The 20,860-nt window shown below is 29.5% G+C and overlaps 5 protein-coding genes across 6 annotated transcripts; 2 read left to right on the forward strand and 3 right to left on the reverse strand.

Annotated features, from left to right (window-relative positions):
• Positions 1-5,108: 5,108 nt before the first annotated feature.
• LOC118450045 (tRNA (guanine(6)-N(2))-methyltransferase THUMP3) lies at positions 5,109-7,146 on the forward strand. 2 transcript variants are annotated; one of them, XM_035885424.2, is made up of 7 exons: positions 5,109-5,278; positions 5,379-5,491; positions 5,577-6,036; positions 6,121-6,299; positions 6,371-6,550; positions 6,626-6,763; positions 6,838-7,146. In XM_035885424.2, the coding sequence occupies exons 1-7, from the start codon at positions 5,182-5,184 to the stop codon at positions 6,949-6,951; spliced, it is 1,281 nt and encodes a 426-aa protein (XP_035741317.1). In that variant the 5' UTR covers positions 5,109-5,181; the 3' UTR covers positions 6,952-7,146. The 2 variants fall into 2 exon arrangements, with proteins under 2 accessions (XP_035741317.1, XP_085519767.1); XM_085663641.1 differs by lacking the exon at positions 5,379-5,491 and having other exon boundaries at positions 5,184-5,278; positions 5,553-6,036.
• On the reverse strand, positions 5,795-8,745 carry LOC118450046 (putative ribosome production factor 1). Its single transcript, XM_035885425.2, has 4 exons — positions 7,763-8,745; positions 7,418-7,682; positions 7,140-7,325; positions 5,795-6,019 (listed from the first exon to the last, which is right to left on the reverse strand). Exons 1-3 carry the CDS (start codon positions 8,340-8,342, stop codon positions 7,148-7,150), a joined length of 1,023 nt encoding a protein of 340 aa, XP_035741318.2. The 5' UTR covers positions 8,343-8,745; the 3' UTR covers positions 5,795-6,019; positions 7,140-7,147.
• A 124-nt stretch (positions 8,746-8,869) lies between these two features.
• Bet1 (blocked early in transport 1) lies at positions 8,870-9,891 on the reverse strand. The gene is made up of 4 exons (XM_035885427.2): positions 9,640-9,891; positions 9,421-9,557; positions 9,190-9,356; positions 8,870-9,098 (listed from the first exon to the last, which is right to left on the reverse strand). The coding sequence occupies exons 2-4, from the start codon at positions 9,437-9,439 to the stop codon at positions 8,943-8,945; spliced, it is 342 nt and encodes a 113-aa protein (XP_035741320.1). The 5' UTR covers positions 9,440-9,557; positions 9,640-9,891; the 3' UTR covers positions 8,870-8,942.
• Positions 9,892-13,946: 4,055 nt separating this feature from the next.
• On the forward strand, positions 13,947-17,318 carry LOC118450071 (lipase maturation factor 2). Its single transcript, XM_035885480.2, has 10 exons — positions 13,947-14,205; positions 14,318-14,501; positions 14,665-14,766; positions 14,864-15,057; positions 15,130-15,308; positions 15,382-15,625; positions 15,724-15,929; positions 16,013-16,253; positions 16,482-16,698; positions 16,806-17,318. Exons 1-10 carry the CDS (start codon positions 14,112-14,114, stop codon positions 17,056-17,058), a joined length of 1,914 nt encoding a protein of 637 aa, XP_035741373.1. The 5' UTR covers positions 13,947-14,111; the 3' UTR covers positions 17,059-17,318.
• On the reverse strand, positions 17,311-20,744 carry Pbp95 (proximal sequence element A Pbp95). Its single transcript, XM_035885479.2, has one exon. It carries the CDS (start codon positions 20,726-20,728, stop codon positions 18,029-18,031), a length of 2,700 nt encoding a protein of 899 aa, XP_035741372.1. The 5' UTR covers positions 20,729-20,744; the 3' UTR covers positions 17,311-18,028.
• Positions 20,745-20,860: the final 116 nt, after the last annotated feature.

Below are 20,860 nucleotides of genomic sequence, written 5' to 3' on the forward strand. Positions count from 1 at the left end.
TCTTCCAGGAAGGATCCATCTCGCTGTGCAGAGGAGTGACGTCGACTAATTAATAAAATAAATCAACGGATGGTGGTGCAATGACCCCCGGTGCATCGAGGAAAGACGAAAAGGTAGAGAGGGTGAATTTGAAGGGTGAGCGAGTTTAGAAGAGGAGGAGGAACGTCCGACGTTGCTTCGCTGTCGGATCATTGTCAAATTACAAAGATCGAGAATATCTAATGGACGCGCCATATCGCTTTCCCCCACCGTATTGTTTCCCCTTAACCTCCTCCATTACGGCTACCACCACCATCACCATCACCACCACCACCACCATGATGCTACGTGGAAAGGACGATATCCAGGCGGCGTGCGCTGATGGCGTCAGCGTCGTCTTGGCACGACGCCGACGCATCGCGCAGAATCGCAACCCTCTTCTCTCGAACGCGAAGCAACCCCTACTTGATTTCCACCTGCAATCCTTCCGTGGACCTTCGAAGTTACGTCATTCGAGTTTCGGACTCCGAGGGCGATGGTAGCCCTTCGCTTCCGATCCCATTACCGTTTTCGAGAGACAGAGTCTTCTCTTCTATCGTCAATCCAGTGAATCTCGGTTCGTCCTTGGCCTAACCTCGGCTATTTAGTTTCTCAGGACTCTTCCTTCCTTCTACGAAGCTTTTTCCTACTTTTATCCTTTTATTTGATCGTCAGTGTTCTTTGATAAAGTATAATACGTCCTTTAAATCATTCAAAGGAAAGTTTGCGTTTGTAGTTCATAATTCTCGAAACGCGAAGATGTTTTCGTTCGTCCTTCGCTTTAACGTTTTCATTTAAATTTATTTCTTCGTGTGTGAGGAATGTACGTACATCCTTATATTCTATTTTCACTATTAAATCAATTTCTTCGCTACTAATAACAGTTATTTACGTAGGATTCTTCGCATCTTCTATCTTGAATTAATTTTTTCTATGCGTTCGTTTTTAACAATTAACTATTTTATCTGAAAATATCACTTTTTTATTTATTTTTATTTATCGATATACTAATTCTCAATATTATTCTTCTAGATTGGAAAATTATACATCAGTGTACGTACTACCTACATATCAGTTTAATCAGTGATGTAACAATTTTCTCCCATTAGAGGTATGTATGTTAAATGTTGGGAATGATCGAGAAGCAAGCAATCGATATCTATTTTGAACGTTCAAGTTAAAAATTCGATCTATTATGGATGACATTTAAAAAGATTACAATCGAGAAGCTAATTCTTCTTTCATAAACTCCTGTTTTCCCGCCTTAATGACATCGAAGCTTCTTAAGGATAAATCAAAGGTATGAAATTTTTTTTTGAATTGTTAATCTTAAAAAGACTCTTTAATTAATAATGATATTTTTCTATTACAAGTACTGGGATCACCTTTATCTATTCTTTCTCTATGAAAAATGCTCTTTATGCTTTTGATTGTTGCTCAGAAAGCCTTGACAATAATATTGGCTTTCGGGCAATAATCATAATCACGAAAGAGCAAAGATTCGTCATCTCGATCAACGTCTTTAAATCGTCTTTAAACCTACTAGAGGAACATTGTTCTCGTTTATCTGTCATAAGTTCAACAAAAGTATATGTACGATTTATTTATTGCGAACAATAGAATATACACATTAAGATTTATTATAAGTTACTTGTAAGATGTGTTGTGTGTGTGTATCTGTGTGCGTGTATGTGGACTCTTCACCAGCATTATCATTGTCACTGGAATGTATATGTATAATACGGACAAGTATCGATTACATTGAGAAGGCTAATTATATAATAATCCTATTAAGTTCTAATTTATACTATTGTCTACATTTCTCGATTTTCATCTCAAAGGGTTTGATTATTATTTTCGAATGAAAATATACATATATTTTATTACGTTTGTAATGAGTGTCACGAATTTTTTATATATAAATCACAATTATTATCTTAATACAAATAAATCTCTTATATAGAGCAATATGATGGTCATAATGATTTTCCTGTGCCTGTGATTGATAATAAGTATCGAAAACTATAAATATTTTTAAAATAAACATTTCATGCTTTACACATTTAATCATAAACTTTATAAAATCCAATGTATGTAGAGAATTTATATATCGATTTATAAAAGATCAAAAATACTAGTAGCAAATGGATGTTGAATCGTCGATGGATTTCAACCTAGATAAATCGAGGTTAATATTTATTCGTCTAGATACCTAAGTACCATTTACTTGACGAAATCCCAATAATCTGACAGAAGTCCAATGCTGCTATTTTGGATTATACAAATTGAAATAGTACATGTTGCACCTCAACAGGTGTCAAATATCGAATTTACTTAAACTCGAATCACTTCAAGAAGATTTTATTATAATTTTCTCATCATTTTTCTTATCGACTAGGTTTTGAATTATAGAAGAAAATAGTGCAATTTTTTTTAGTTACACGGTACCATTTTCGATGATGTTAACCCATCGAGTCATAGATTTCTTCCAGCTTATAGATTATTTGAAAACAGGATAGTACTCTATATAACTTTTAATCCCAATATTATATATATGTATACATATACAGAGAGATATATATAGAGATTATATATATATATGTATACATATACATATATATATAGATAGATATATAAAGAGATTATATGTATATGTATACATATACATATATATATAGATATATAAAGAGATTATATGTATATGTATACATATTAATATATATATATATATTAATATATACGATTTAATATATATATATATATATATATATATATATATATATAGAGAGAGAGAGAGAGAGATTATATATATATATGTATACATATACATATATATATATATATATATATATGTATATATATATATATATATACATATATATACATATATATAGAGAAGATCAATGAACTGTTTGATCTTCTACGTTTGGATAGTATCTTTGAAACGATATCGAAAGCCGATACAACAGTGCCTTCGCTATTCAAAGTGGAATCGCCTTCTAGCTTCAATTACGTTCCATTCTCGTCGAACATATTTTTGAAAGGAGCAAATTTTTTATATAACTCGAAATCGTTATCAATCTTACGATAATTTTTCGATATGAAAAGATAATTCCTATTAAAACTCGATTAAGCTCCCATCTTTTTCTTTTTCTCCTAGAATCTTTCTTGCGAAGCAAGGATCAGATATACGTCATATCGAGAAGTTTCTTCCATCGGTAGGCCATTAATATCGCGATGCGTAACGTCAATGCCGGCGCGCCTCGACGTATATTTTTCTAGAACTGCCAAAAGTTGAGACAACAAGGGTTGGCAGACGAGGAATAGGGTCGGTTTGTGAGAAGATGCGAGCGAACCTACTCCGGTTCGCGAAAGATCAACGGAGTAGCCGATAGAAAAGGAGTATGAGGAGAGAGAAAAAGAGAAAGAGAGAGAGAGAGAGAGAGAGAGGGATGAGAGAACAAGTATCGTCGGGCAACAATGCATTATTTAAATTTTAAAAGCGTTTCAAAGTTTTCCCTTAATTTTGCCGTCTAGTTAACCAATGCCCGTTCTACACCTGCATAGGTAAATCGTGGCTGAGGGAGCGAGAGGGTAAGAGGGGAGATGCCGACGCGGAGATGGAAGCAGGTTGACAGATTGACGTTTGGTCGCGCCCGTTCAGATCCTGCTGATGAATATTTTAGGTTTCTAGCTTCGCCTGTCAGTCGTCGGTGAAACATAGAACGAGAAAGAGAGATGGATGGATAGATAGATAGATAGCTAGAAAGAGAGATAGAAAGAGAGGAAGAGAAAAGGCGAAAAGGATAAAACACATGTGAGTGAGAAGATAGGACGCGCAATATGGAGAGGAAAAGAGAGGATTCTATGTATAGAGACGGTGCCCCGACGAACTTTCGACCCGAAATGACCCGAGAAAGATGCAGACGCTTCCACGACTACCCCCTCCTCTTTATCCTGTCCTGTCTCACCTTTACCATTCGTAATGATCGACCCTAATCCAGGCTATCAATCGATTGTACTATGAATACCAACAAATTACATATTTACATACATAAGGAAGATACACATACGTATGTATTTTCCCCACTTATTTTCATTTCTACGTTTCTGCGAAAATAAAATAAAAGAAAAAAGAAAAAAAAACTCTTCCGAATATCGTAGCTGTTTGACCACAATAGTAATTCTTAAAATACATAAGCTTTATTCATTTTTAATTTCTTCGTTCATTTTGTAATTATACACTTTTCTTAAAAATTTAACGTAACATCCACGTATTCTAAGGATACATTCAAACGTTCAATCTATGATTGCAAAAGTTGAATAAAATGACGATAAATTCGATGACAGTGTCGGAAGCGGAGAGTAGTTAAATCACAGGCGTAATGCACACACAACGGATGAAACTGACACCTACCGTGGACATCCATTGTCCATCATTGAATATTCATGGACCGTGAAAAGGGGTTGTCGAACGGGGGTCAGGTTCTTGAAGTGTTTGTTACATGTCGAAACTGACCGATAAATCTTTTATTTAAAACAATGACATTCGCGCGTACGTCATCGAATTCGAAATATTACTCTTTCTATTTTTGCTGTTAACATCTTTTTGATATCTACGAATATTTACGAATATTTCATTGATAGTTGTTATAAAACGATCAAAGATCGATTAGGACGTCGTTGACCTCGCATATTCAACGGTTACGCCACCGACGTATTTTTTTATAATTGACTAAAATAATTAATAATCACGAGCGAGAAGCTCGTGTTGGTCACTACGTTAATTGACAGAATGCAGAAATAGATACGGCAGTGCAAAGTGGATGGTATTTATTAGGCGCAATTGCGAAAGTTCAAAATATATCCAAATAGGAATCTTCAAATATTGAAAATTTTATTTCAAACATTTATATGTCACTTTGATATGTTTAACGAAATGTCGCGATATCGGCCATTCGAAGATAATTATTATTAATTCTATTGCATTCGATTTCGTTCGATTTCAAATGTCATGATTCCCACCGCGCATTTGTATTCTCGATCACATGACTTTTTGTCACGTGACATGCGTCACGTGTTAAACGTATACGTAGTTTATGTTGGATATGTGTAGCGGGTAACTTAATTTATACTTTTGTATATATTAATATAAAAAAAAAAATGATGGATAACATTGAGAATTCCAATTTATACGATCTTTTTCAAGAATCGTTGACAGACGATAATCTTTTTATGATGGGGACAAGTGTAGATACAGGTGAAGTAATAATATGAATTATCTAACTACGTGGATAATGATCATAACCTACAAATACATACTGGTAAAACAATGCCTATGTATATATATTAATGTACAGGTTTTGAATGGCAAGCAATCGATGAATGTCGAGAGAAGATAGATAAACGTCTTCATGTTGTTAAAGAACGTGGAAACATTTATTTCAACGTTCCTTGGCATCAATTTATCGATGTAATTTTTCACCGATATGCATTATGTGTTTTTATTTAAAGCTGTCAAATTTTTATTTTAGCATCATTTTGAATATACATTCTAGGTACAAAAAATGAGATCAATAGATAATATATTTATAGTTGGAAGTGTACTTAAACTTAATTTTGATGGAATCAATAAGGAAGCTGATTTAAAATTATGTACAAATGTTGTACATGATAATGTAAAATTGGAAAAGGCATTGAATGCGTGGAAAAGCATTACTCGATTCTCAGGAAAAATCTATCCAACTATTAACGAATATGAAGAGGCTCGAAAATGTGAGAAAATTTTTGATAGCTCAAAATCCACCGGTTCTAAAATCAGAAAAAGAGGACAAAATCCAGCTGATGCAGACCACAATGATGTTTTAAGATATAGAGTAACTTGTGAAAGAATAGGTAAACATAGCTTTGAATCTCCTGAAGCTGCTAGAATTATAGGAGGAGAACTACAAGATAAATATCATTGGCTAGTTGACTTATCTACATATCACTTGGAAATAATCTGTAAAATAATTAAAAGTAAACATTATTTTATCACTAAACTTGTTTAATTCTATGATACATTTAGATTACATTAAGTTATCTTTCTTTGTATGTAATTAGATGAGATAGTGACACAACTACGTACTACACATGAATCTAAACATCATAGAAATATTATGCATTTTGGACCAACTACGCTAAGAGCTACCATATGTTACAATTTATTAAGATTGGCACATCCAAATCCAGGAGATATCATAATTGATCCTATGTGTGGAAGTGGTTCTATTCCTATTGAAGTATGTTAATTTTAAACAACATTAAATACTATATACATTTATCATTCTACAAAATAAATATAAATTTTTAGGGAGGATTAGCCTATGAAAATTCATACATGTTATGTGGAGATAATCATACAAAGGCTGTGCTAAGATCAAAATCTAATATAAATATCTCATGTTTTAAGTCTAAAGTTGATCTAACACAATGGAGTGTTACTTATTTACCACTCTTAAACTCTTCCATTGATATTGTTGTGACTGATATGGTATCTATAAATATTATTTTTTTCTGCATTATTATGAATAATGAAATTCAGAGATACACTAAACATATTTTGTAGCCTTTTGGGAAACGCAGTGGCAAAATGTCAGACAACAGAGTGCTTTATAAAGAGTTCTTACTGCAATTAGGTCGAGTTGTGAGACCTACTACTGGTCGATTAGTATTATTAACATATGATAGACGTAGTTTTCATTTAGTAAGTCTTAATCATATAAAAATAATACTTCCAATTAATCACCATATAAATTAAATGTTCCTTATATTTTATAGGCATTACAAAAAGCTGGTAACTTATTCAGAATAACAAAAATATTAGGTGTTAACATAGGAGGACTACTTGCTGCTGTATATGTATTAAAACGAACAAAAATAGAATATAAATAATTCGAACGACGTACGAATAACGATCATACGATTACAAAACAATAAAATTAGTTAATTTTTTAAATAATTAAATTTTTATTTAAAAATCCATTGGGATTCAGTTTTTTTTTTTTTATACAAATCATCAGAAATAAATTTCTATATATATTTATATTATTGTTAAATTATATAAATAAAAAAGTTATTACCAATGAATTTATAAGAAGAATTTTCTTCTACTGGTTTCCATTTCATGTCGCCGCCCTTGAATAAGCCATTCATAGTCTCCATACTTACTATCAAATGTACCATGTTGTAATGATTTCAATTTTAAAGTAAATCGTGGACCTAACTCTTTTAATCTTGGTTTACCTGTCTTCAAATTGAATTCATACCTGTAAAAGTAAATGTTTATTTAATTTTAAACACACAATATACATTTTTTTTGTATTTCTCTTTATCTATGTATCATATCTTGATAAATTACCTATGATGTCTAAAGAAGATGTAATCTCTTTGATTATGAAAAGTTACAACTCTTCTACCTTTAAACTCAGGCTCATAATGGAACAATGCACCTAACATTCTTCCTACAGTATATCCCAAACGAGTTGTAAAATTAGTTAAAATAACTTCTGGCCTATGTTCTGTAATTTCTTTATGATTACGTCTTAATTCAGGTGTGATTTTAACGTTACTCAATTTAAAATATGCTGTTGGTCCATCAGGCAAATGAATTATTAACATTCCATCTAAAATATCATTAAGAAAATCAATGATTATTTGTGCAAAAACTTATTTCTCCATAATTGTAATTTTAATAAAAGAATACTTGGTACACAGCGATCTTCATTGACTATAATTAGGTCTGTAAAATTTCTAGCAATAGCACTTTTAACAATCTTTTTAACACCAGACCGATTTCTATACAAAGATATAGAATTTGGTATCATTCGTGTAAGTTCTCTACCAAAAATTCTAGTCTTCCTTGTTGGATTATCAGAATACGTTATCAAAACCTTAGGCTCATATTCTTTTCTATAATATGCAGCAAATTCATCATGCTCCAAATCAACTTTAACCTCTTCATTTTCCTCATCATCCAAATCACCAACTATTGCGGTTTCATCTTTTTCTCTTAAACTTTCTATTGTATGCGGTACTTGCTTTGGAGCACCCTCTTGTATTCTATTTTTTTTTGCTTCCTTTTTAGCTTTTGCTTTTTGTTTTAACAATTGCTTACACTTTTCGTACCTGACAGCTTTACATTTAATATGATTGAAATTACTTTCAGTTGGCAACATAACCTCTGCAGATTGACTCGATGTACTTGAATTATTCTCTTCCACTGCATTTTCTTTCTCCTTTTTAGGACGACTTAGAGGATTCTTTTTCAAATTTTTAATCTTCATTTTGTACTTTTTTATTTAATTCGTAAATAAAATAAATGTTTTAATACTCTCTACAAAACACGTGCTACGCATGTATACACATCTAATCTAATTTAACCTAAACTACTACACGACGCACTACAGACTAAGTATGTATTTCAGTATGGTAATATTTGAATGATGCTTAGTGCTTGATACTAGTGTTGCTTAAAATTATTTAATATCACTTGAAGAAATGTATCGAAAACATTAATTTGTAAAAAGATAGGCAATGAAACAAAATATCTTCCTCCAAAAGGATATCTCGGCAGGAATAGATTATCTGGTACTTGATTGGTTGAATCAATCATTTGAAAATTGAATCTGATTGGTTGATTTTCGAGAGCTTCGATTAATTGAATCGTAATAGATGAAGATTATTTCGAGCGATTCTTTTATATAAATATTTAATCAGTTTCTTTTAAGAAACAAATATAGATATCGTCTTATACAGAATAATATGAAAACTTTTTATATATGAAATATATATCATTAAAAATAACTAACAGTTGGTTTGAAAAAGTTATCATTGTCGGTAGATATATTTCATTTCCAATAATATAAGTGCAGTTTGAAGTTTAATCATTTAAATTTTAAGACTATCCATAATACAAAAAATACTGCTATGGAGAAAAGAAATAAATATAGAATATAATAATTATGACCAGCTTTAGCTAATCGTAAGACACGTCCAACAGATGCACCTAATGATCCACTAGTTCTTTCAAAATCATCATCCTAAAATAATACAAATTATACATATATTTGAAAAAAGGGGTAACTGTTTAAGTAACATAAAATAATGATAAATATCTCATGAGTTACAAACCATTCCACGTAAGACTTTTTCTTGATATTTCACTTCGGTTCCTATATCAATTGATAATGATTTAAGAGCATTAATTTTAGTACTTAATTCTTCTGTCATCTTTTCATTTTCATCTTCGAAAGCATTGTGACTAGATGTTGTTGGCAAAGGCTCATAATTATAACCTCCTATAAGGATGACCAAGTTAGAATGAAACAATACTTGCACATTTGCATATTTAGCTTTACTCACCCGAATGGGATCTTCGCATTTTATTCGCTATTTTGAAGCTTTAAGAATAATGTATTTAATTGTGGAATTATTTAATTATTTTATAGATTTATAACACAAATATTGTTGATATCGGATGCAACATCAATGTAAGAAAACTGTAAAGATGATAATTGTTACTAAATATTAAATAATAATCAACAATTAACTTAATACAATATATATTTAACCATCATTTACCTGCATTTATATAAATTCAATTATTAATCACTATGTTACTATTATGATTCAATCAACTTTGAAGGTTATATATCATTATTCTACTCATAACTTAATATTTACTTCATTCACTAGTGAAATCTAAAGAAATGATAACAAATGCCATTAAACAACAACTTGTAGATATATAATCAACAAATAACAGAAATGTCAGCAAGTTAGATCAAATTTCGCGTCATTGAACACGTTGGCACATTTGGGCAGATTTGCAATTTACTATAGCTGAGAAATCTTCCTTTTAGAGTATGAAATAGAAATATTAATATAAATAAAAGATTCTCTAAATGACATTATTATCAAATTATGATATCAAAAATTATCTTGGTTTATATAATATTAATATTTATCCAAAAGCAGATTTTGAACGCAGTTGAAAATGTTTTTAAGATAATCATAGAAATTGGATTAAATCATTAGTACCAACTGAAGAAAATTTCCAGGAAGCACCCTAGATTTAGGAAGAAACAGAGTATAATTAATATTTAAGTTAACAATCCAACAATTGTTTAAATATTATAAATCTAATAACTTTGACAAATTAAATATTAAATAATATAATTTTATTAATTTATTATTCGTATATTTATTTAAACATTGTATAACACCGAATACTTATTAGATATAAAATAACTTTACTTTAACATTTCAATACGATTAAATTTTGAATTCGAAGTCGAGTGCATTTAAAATTAACAAAAACGCACATTTGAATGACTTTGACTAATCGAAATATTAATCGAAATAGTTTTCTCTTGTATTCGGCGAATAAACAACGAAGCTCTATCTTTCTAAATGTGACACTTAAAAATAAATACACTCACTAATTTTATAATTATTTAAACAATCTTTAATGAACGCAGAGTATAATAAACTAATATTTAGACAATAGTACATTCGTTTAAACATTAAAAAGACGAAAACGCGCACAGGACTTAAAATAATTTTAATTTAAAATTTCGGTACATAAAAATTTTAATTTCGGGTTAGCTGGTCTTGTGTAATATAAACATAAACGCGTTTTTTCTTAGCTTTGACAGTTACCGAGTTAGTTTTCTCTTGCACTCCGACGTGTGTACATCACACTCTCTATTCCTAATCACGAGAATTTATAAATTAATATCCTTGGTAATTTTATAATTATTTAAACAATCTATAATCTATGCGGGATAGAATAAAATTATATTTAAATAACAGTATATTTGTTTAAACATTAAAAAGACGGAAACGCGGGCGAGACTTAGAATAGTTTTAATTTAAAATTTCGGTACTTAAAAATTTTCATTCCATAGTTGGCCTTTTTTTTTTATTAACATATACGATCTCTTTATTGACTTGGATGATTACTGGATCAGTTCTCCTTTGTCCTTTGACGAATAAACATCAAAAGTCTTTCAGGGTGTCTTTACTCCAAGGATCAATGAATATTTAAGGTAAATATATTTTTATATTGCACGTTTGTTTAATAATTTATACATTTTCTTATTGTAACAACGATAATAATAATTATATTTTTATTATTTTGTTTCAGAACATCATTGCAATCGCCTGTAAAGTAATGATGTAATCGAAAATTTGTATCGCTTAAATAAGAATATCGCGAAGTAGGAGAAGTATTCGTTCGCATGCGTTTCGCAATTTAAACGTTTTTGATTTAAAAGTTTTTGCATCGTCTGCGTGCAATGCAGTCGTTAGAGTGTTTGTTCGCAAAGTTTATTAATTTTTTAACAGTCGCACAGATTGTATTTATAAAAGACAGTAGTAGTTCGCGAAGTAAATTCAGTGACCGTTCGTTAAAAAATAACCATCGCGTAATAGAGTCAGTGCATCATTGAAGAGATTCTTGATCAACTTCGATGTCGTCCTACCTAATTTTCAACCACATACGAATCATCCACTCTCAATTTCGATCTGAACGAATGTTTTGGAGCCATCGCAGAACTTCTTAAGTAGTGAGTGCATTTTTAAGTCCCTCTAATCTCTTAACCATGTCGGGGACGAAAGGTTCAAATTGGCACGGGTGATTGGTTGTAATTAATTAGTAGAAAAGCATTAAGTGACCACAAGTAAATTTCTTCGGAGATTTACTCGTGAATGGTTTCTTATTTTTGATTTATTTATTAGATCAGGATAGGATCTTTTTGCTCAAACGCGTTTATAATTATTTGAAGTTTTGAATATTTTAATACATGTTTAAATATTTTACTCGCGCGGAAATAAGTAAAGAATTACTATTCATAAGATCTAATAAAGAATGAGCAAAAAGATATTCGCCATTCTGGATTACAAACGAAACTGTGGATGATTTTATTACAATAATTAAAATATTCGCTTATAAGAAGAAACATCTAAGGGTTTGCTTTCTATTTTTAAATAATTGTTAATTAAATATTTAATCAATTTAAATTGATAAAAGAAAAGTCTCGATGGAGTCATTGGTTTTGAAAGAGAAAAATCGAATAGAATGATTGCTAAAAAACAAAGAGACGTAGTCCGTAAGCCTAGATGATAAATTAATTAATTTTTAGCTCAGGATTTTCAGCAATTAATATACTATTATCTAATTTCTAATTTTTTTATAATTAATATCTAATTTCTCCCACACTGTGAAAAATTATCTCTCGAAAAGATAATAATAAGTTTTCAGATACGTTAGGATTGTGTTAGAGTTTTCTTTCATATCTTACAATTTGGTCGTCACAGTTAAAAAAATCACAAATCAAATTTTGTCGTTACAGTTTTAGAGTCATATTTTTCTTTTTTAGTTATGTTTTCAATTATATTTTCAATTATGTTTTTAATTACGTGTTTAAGTACGTGTTTAATTATGTTTTTAATTATGTTATTAATTATGTTATTAATATGTTCTTATTAATTATAATTTATAAGCCTTAGGTAGGACTAATTAGATGATGCAAGCTGTTTCAGCATCGTGCAGAGCTGCTTCTCCTTTCGTTTTTTTCTCTAGCTCTCTTATCTATTTATATATATTTATTTTCTATTTTATTTATTTTCTATTATATTTATTTTCTATTTGTATTCTATATATATATATATATATTATCTTCTATTTTATATAATTTTTTCTTTGTCTTATTTTCTCGTTATCTTTTTCTTTTTCATTATAGATCATCGAGGGATAGGTTCATCTGCAGTCGGATGCGTCGTCGCATGGCTCGATCCATCATCGATTTTTACGCGCGAATACGGGAAGAATAGGAAGAACAATGGCGCGTGGGCACAAGCGTGAGTGTTCTCGGGCGCGATTAAACTACATTTGATTGCTCGTATCGAAACCCCGAATTGTAAAGTCACCGTTTTTCTAACACTCACGTGGGTGTTCGAGCGTGATTAAAGGTCTTACCGTGGACTTCGTTTTATTTCTTCAAAATTTCGATTATATCACTTCGCGAATTTGAATTTAACAGTAGAATCAACGTTATTGTAACATACATGTGAGTGTCGCGAATGCGATTAGTAGTCCTTAAAGAGTGCGCTTTGATTGTTCGAAATTCATAAAACACAAATTCAGTTGTGCTTAATAATCCGTTATGTCTGAAGCAGACGGTGCAAATGATGGAGTTATCTGTAAAAGGGGTCTCTGTAGCTAAGTCTACATATCTTCTGTTAGTTAAGAAGCCATTGCACCCAAAACGGAAAGGTATCGCGGATTGGGATCGCGGATTTTAGAGTAATGTAGAGTCAACCTTAGCCCGTGGGTCTCCACATGCAGCAACTTCTACGTAGTGAGACCAGGGTCGGTATTACTTGCAAACTCTAATTATAAATCCTTTAACGCAAGTACTACCGAGCAAATGGTTGCATATTTTAAGATTTTTCCAATATCTTTTCAATCTAATTCCAACTAAACATTAACGTACTCCGCTTTTACATTGCTAAGCAGTTCAAATAAATAAATGATTAAATATAGTAGTATTCTAAAATAGTTTCTTAGAGAAATGGACAGATAACTTTTCTATCGTACTTATATTCACAATCATTTCTATTTATTTTCATCACCATTCCTTTGGGAAGTATTCTTCGGTCTGGACCTTTTAGTGGATCTCCTTCTTTCGGTATGCAGAAATCAATCTGGATTTTGATATTCTTGGTTTTATTCCTGATGAAGCGACTTTCGTGAATGTTGACATAGTTTAAATTTGGGAGGGTATAACCAAGGCAAGCTTATAGGTCATTACAATTGCGCATAGTGAAGACAGTGTTTCCCTATTGCTGTTGTAGTTCATATTTTGTCCATACTTGTCGCTGAAATCAGACATGCTTCGAGTAAAAGGTGATGAACAGTCTTAATTCAACTACACTTAAATACATGTATATATATACGCAAGCATTGTACCAATGAATCGTTTGCTTTTGCTTAACAAATGTGAATATTAATATAACATAAGTTCTGTTTTGTATGAAGAGAAAACACTATGCTTCCAGTACGTTATACACGAAATTTATTTCTCAGAGGAATTTGCATAATATATTTATCTGCTTTTCTCAGTTTCTATGTTCAGATTCCAGGTATGTACTATACTAAATTAATGAAATATGATAGCATTGGACGATAATTAAAAAGAAGACAAATATCAAAATAAGGATATAAAATAAATAATTTCAATTTATATATACTTAGGGTTATACGGTAATAATGGAATCTTACCTGCTAGAACGCAGTTAAATTTTGAAAGTCATGCATCATTAAATGAAAAATTTTCACAAAAGCCAACATTGATATGGTTCGCTCCATATTTAGGTTTAAATGTAGAATATATGCTTGATTTATTATCACTTATTGGAATAACACTTGCTTTTTTGGGGTAAGTCAGAAAATTTTATTTAGATTTTATATGATTTGGATAAGAAGTATATGTTAGCATTATTTATAATAATTATTGTTATTGTAAATATTATTATTATTACTTCTATTATTATCTTTTAAACAATCATTTTTGTAATCAAATCTTCGTTGTTTTCTTACAGATTTGTTTCACAAAAGTTCTGCGTTTCACCAGTGTTTATAACACTTTGGCTATTATATTATTCTTTATACCAGATTGGTCAAATATTTATGAAGTTTCAATGGTAGGTCTTAACAAAGTTTTTACTTTTTTTTATTATGAATCTCCATAAATTTTATAGAATTTTTAAATAATTTAACAATTTTTTGATTGTTTTGTAGGGATTCTCTTCTCTTGGAAACAGGATTTCTATGTATCTTCATAGCACCCCTTTTATATTCTCCACATAATAAAAGAAGTACTCCAAGTGACACTGTTACTTTTTGGACTGTACGTTGGTTACTCTTTCGACTGATATTTTCTACTGGTGCTGGAAAACTCATTTCTCAATGTCCAAGCTGGTGGAAATTGAATGGTAATATTTGTATAAACTTTAATATGAAAGAAATTTTGAAATAATATCTTATATGTTAAATGCTTTTTACAGCTTTGAACACGTATTTTGAGTCTCAATGTATACCTACTGCTTTAGCATGGTATGCACATCATTTGCCAGTTTGGATTCTTCGGTTCACTACTGTTTTAACAAATGTTACGGAGATTGTTATTCCTTTCTTATTCTTCTTTCCAAATAGATTAGTAAGATTAACAGCTTTCTATCTTCAGGTAAACATTAATTTTATTTTTCATAGTAAAGTATATAAAAAATTATAGTTAAAAAATGTTATTATAATTGTAGGTATTACTACAAGTTTTCATTATTATAACAGGAAATTATAACTTTTACAATTTTTTGATAATATGTTTATGTATCTCTTTACTGGACGATCGTATTTTTAATGGTAGAAAACATAAAAATAATAATGTCCTTGACAAAAGATCTGTACTTTTGTGCATCATGATATATACAAGTATATTATATGGTATGTGTGTGTATTACAACATACATATCTCAAATAATTGGACTATTCAAGCTGAAATTGGTAAATATATTTTTATATGTGTACATAACATATTAAGTACTTCATAAAACTATCTTATATTATTTCTTTTGTATTATTATTTAACTCTCTATTTCTAGCATTTACTCAAAAGCAGTTTAATAATTTTCTGTCATATATAATTCCTATTTCTATTTATATTGGTATTGCATCGCTTGGATACATAATAATAAATACAATGAAAGACCTGGTAATTATCACTAAAGGAACACAGAGTAAAGCAATTGTTAATCTTGTTACAATTTTATACACTGCTGCTGTATGTTTAATTTTTACTCTTAGTATTGTAAGTAAAAATAATATATACCTAATGCATATATTACTATTTCGAATTGTCATAAAAGTAATGTAGAAATGTATATTATTTAGGTACCATATGTTACATTGAATCCACATTACAATTTATCAATACCATCTCAGATTCAAAAGCTTTACACAAATGTTGAACATCTCCATCTTGTTAACAGTTATGGATCATACAGACCTATGAAAGGTATTGCTGGAAGGCCAGAAATAATTATTGAAGGCAGTAATACTATTGATGGGTCTTGGAAAGAATATGAATTCCTATACAAACCAGGAAATGTAAATAATGTATTACCATTTGTAGGTGAGTTATTTGATAAATATTATACTACATATATATATATATATATATTAATAATTATATAGTTATTAATATATAATAATTATTAATATATATATATATATATATCAACTATTTAAACGTTTTAGAAACTTTTATTTAGTGAGTTGTACATAATCAAAATTGATTAGAATAGATAGATCAAAATTGAAAAATATATTTCATTTTATTTTTATTATATTCTACCTATAGCTCCTCATCAACCTCGTCTTGATTGGCAAATGTGTTTTGCTGCTTCAAGTACATATCATCAAAATCCTTGGTTAATGTCATTAGCATTTCGTCTTTTAAATGGACAGCCCGAAGCATTGGCTTTAATAAATACTGTGGAAAATCCATTTAATACTAAGCCGCCAAAGTACATAAAAGCAAGTCTTTATCATTATTACTACGTGCCATGGAATGATACGTATGTACTTTTACAATGTATAAATTGTATACAAAACGGAATTGAGAAGATAATTTTTATGTTATGAATTTTTACAACTATTAGAAATCGTTATTTTTTAATTACAGACAAAGCAATACGCAAGCTTGGTGGACTAGAGAAAAAGTGGAGGAGTATATGCCAATATTTGCTAGAGATCATGTACCTTTAATAGAATATTTGTCAAAAAAGAAACTTATTCAAGAAAAACCAACTTTAAAAATTACCAATGGAAGACTTAAATCAACATTAGATGCTATTAGACATTTAGTTTCTAAGGTTGAAGCAAGTTTATTTTTGTGGGGAGTTCATACAGCAGGCTGGGGAATAATGCTCTTATGATTTAAATGCTATTCAAAATAATTTTATTTAAAAGAAAAAATAATTATATAACTTTTCATAAGCTATCACAATAATTATTAAAATATTGTCATTACATAAAAATAATAATTATAAAAATGAACTCATACTCAAAATATTAATGTATATAGTTTTTGATAAGTTTTTGTGTTTATTTAGTATGCACAAAGTAAAGCAATCATATTATTCTACTATGCAATATATTTCTGATTTATGAAATGGGTTTCTATAATTACTTTACTTTTAGAAGTCATTAGTATGATTAAAATTTGTTTATATTGTATGTATGTATTATTTGGTTATATCTGTTGTATTTAATTAACTAGTTTATCTAATTTATACTAAATAAATTATTACATATTATAGTATTTTTATTTTCTCAAATGAATTTTGTTTATAAAATGTATATAGATTTAAGTATACAGTTCATTCAATTGAAAAATTTATATACAATATAACTTTTTTAATATAAGGTGTAAATATATTTATAGATCTACATCAAAACCATCATTTCTATATGATCGAAGGACTTGACTTTATTTTTTCGCAATAGGCACAATCAATTTAATTCACATTAATGGGTAATACCATTTTAAATATTCTTGCAGGTTTTAGTTTTTAATATATTAGCTATTTTAGAAGTGAAATTATTTTAAGTGCTTATTGTAAATAACTTCATTTTTGGTACAAATAAAAAGACAATACATAAATCTAACCATTTAGAATAGAAACATAATCACATTTAGGAATATAAATTTTGGAAAATTTATTTTACTTTTCATGATATCAAGAATATAGGAAACTCGTTATATTCGTACACAAAAATACATCTGGAAGATTAAAAAATTTTTCCTAATATTCAATTAAAATAGAAATTACTTCGTTATTATAAGTTAAAATCATTTGATAAAACCATTATTTTGTATCGTAAACTTAAAAGCTTACAAATCTTTCAAGTAATGCTTGGCATATTTGTATCACAAATAAATTTTTCTGAAGGTTTTTCTTTAATTCTTTTTGCTCTAAATCTATTTTTTTGTACTGCTTTTCTCTTATTACATACTACATTTTTAGATTCTTCTAAAGATGATCCTGTTGTATTATTCATTTCTTCTAATGATAAATAAGACATACATATGGGATATTTAAATAATTGTATAAGTCGTCTTTTTAATAGTTCATATGCTTTTTCTGATTTGTAAGCTTTTTCAATATCTTTATAATTCGACTGAACGTTATTAGGTATATTTTCAATATCATATATATTCTTTAATGTAACTAAATTCCTATAAGTTGATAAAGTTATATAATTCGGTTTAATTGCTACGCCTAATACATTAACTAATTCTTTTTTATGGTCCATAGGTGATACCCAAAGAGAGGATTCACCAAATGATTCATAAACTGTTGTTTTTACTTTATACACTAAATAATTATTTTTGTTAATATAATTCTTTGGTTGTGTGAAGTTTAATTGATTATTTACATTTAAGCTACAAGATTTATCTCTTTCTGTACTATTAGGGAAATCATTATTTTTATGAACATTAAATTTTTTATGTATATTACTAATAGACTGAATAATTCTCTGCTGTTCACATTTATCCTTCTTATTACAATATAAAGTAGAAATTTTATTGAATTGTATATGTTCTTCTAAACCACCTATAAAATGAATTATCGATTCAGGTGTGTTAAATTCCATATTTACATCAACCACAAATTTTTTATTAGTATCAAAAACATAATCTATACTTTTCGTTTGTTTATGATTTTTAATATCTGCATAAGCTCCAAAAGGAAGCGGTGGTATAAAATGATCTTTTTGCTCTTCATTGTTCTGCAAACCAAACATTTTTAATTTGAAAGCTTCTACTTCTTTGTTAGAATTTTGTTTTTCAAACTTAGACTTAATGTATGTTTTCAAGGAATACAACAATTGTTTATCTATTTCTATTAATGGAAGGTAATCAAAATTATCTGGAATATGGAGATCCGCTTGTAAACTTTCTAAGATAGAATATAATTCTTTTGTATCTCTACAAAGCTTTTGAGAATCATAATAAAAGTTTTCATTATGAGAAGATTTAATAGTACTTAAATTCTGAAAATGTTCTATTAATAATTCATCTAGTTTATCATCAATATCATTCTCTATAACATCAACACAATATTCTTTGTCGCTAAACTCGGCATCTTCCATTTTTGACAAGTTTTCATTTTTAGGTCTAGGAATTTCAAATATTGATAAACCTTTTGATGCATATTTATATAAAGCAGTATATCGATGTCTCAGTTGTGTTCTATTTTTATGTTTAAAATTTTTTGCTATTTTTGACCAGTCTGGACCTATTTTCTTATATAAATCAATAAGTTTCATATCGGTTTGAAGCGTCCAATGATGAGTGGAGCCTTTTGACGTTAACGTTTGATAATGATCATTTAATTGTATCGAAGTTCTATCAGGCATTAATTGTGCAGCTATTAGAGAAAAATTAGTACCGAATTTGTGAACACCTTGCAATAAAGTTTCAGATTCTGCTTTAGTAAATCGTCCTTTTTTCAAATGTGGTGCTAATTTAAACATCCATCGAAAATAGAGTTGTTGTTTAGGTCTAAAATTCATATAACTCATCACTTCAGCCCAAGGTACAAAATTGCCTATTCTACATTTTGCAACAATATCACATAATCTTTCATCTTCTTTCATTGTCCATGTTCGCTCTGTTAGCTTCAATAGATTTCCCATAGAAGTATATTTAACAAAACATTGATATCCACTACGTTTAGTATTCAATTTTTTTGCTATATTATCCCAATCTTCGTACCTATAGAGTTTTGCAATTTTCTTTAATCTTGATTCTTCTGTACGTGTCCATTTGCTTTTATTAATGTCAGGATGTAAAAGAATGTTCCACATAACTGAACACTCATCTGCAGAATGTCTGCCATCAACATTCATGGCTGCAATTTTAAGCCAGTCAAATTTCTTTTCCCCGAGAGGGCCAATAATCTCATCTACGTTCCTTGCTTTTAACATTCTTTTAAATGTATCTTCAGATGAAATAATATTGTTTACTTTTGACTCTTGCATTCCTTCATTTTGTGAATTTTCTAATATAGATACCATAACTTCTTCGTAGACTGTGTTTAATACAACTTTTCTATCTTTAATCGTCCATATACAAGCTTTTTGGAAATTTGCTATTTGCAATTCTCCACGAGCTGCTTTAAGCTTTGTGTCGTGATTTTTGGGAGCAGCAAAACAATTCTTATCCTTAAAATAAGGCATGCCAGCTGCAGAGATGTTACTTTTCGAATTGTTCGTCCAATGTTTAACATACTTTTTCATTTTTTCATCTATCATTTGCAACTGTTCTTCGCAATCCTCTAAAATCGCGCTCACCTCATTCTTCGTAGTCATTAATTTCTCGATCATTTGTTTGTTTAAATCCAAAGCGGCTTTAAGTTTATCAATCGTTAAATCTTCTGGGGTTTTAGACTCTTCAAAACTTCCATCAATTTGAGAAAATTCAGGGATTGTTTCGATCGATGATTTTTCTGGAGATTTAAGATTCGCCGGTATTGTTGCCAATACATTTTCTAAATCTTTTATTTCACCCACAATATTACTGTCTTCCGAGTCACTCATTGCTGAAGATCGTCGAATAATTCACCTTGTCAATACATTTCAAAGAAACATATAAAGTTATGGAGGTAAAGAGAAGAAATGCACGAAAAGGAGAAATGATTGTTCGAGGAAGGAAAAAAGAACGAATACGTT

The sequence above is a fragment of the Vespa mandarinia genome, chromosome 23 (genome assembly GCF_050613455.1).
Source record: "Vespa mandarinia isolate Hongniang chromosome 23, ASM5061345v1, whole genome shotgun sequence".
Classification (NCBI taxonomy): domain Eukaryota; kingdom Metazoa; phylum Arthropoda; class Insecta; order Hymenoptera; family Vespidae; genus Vespa; species Vespa mandarinia.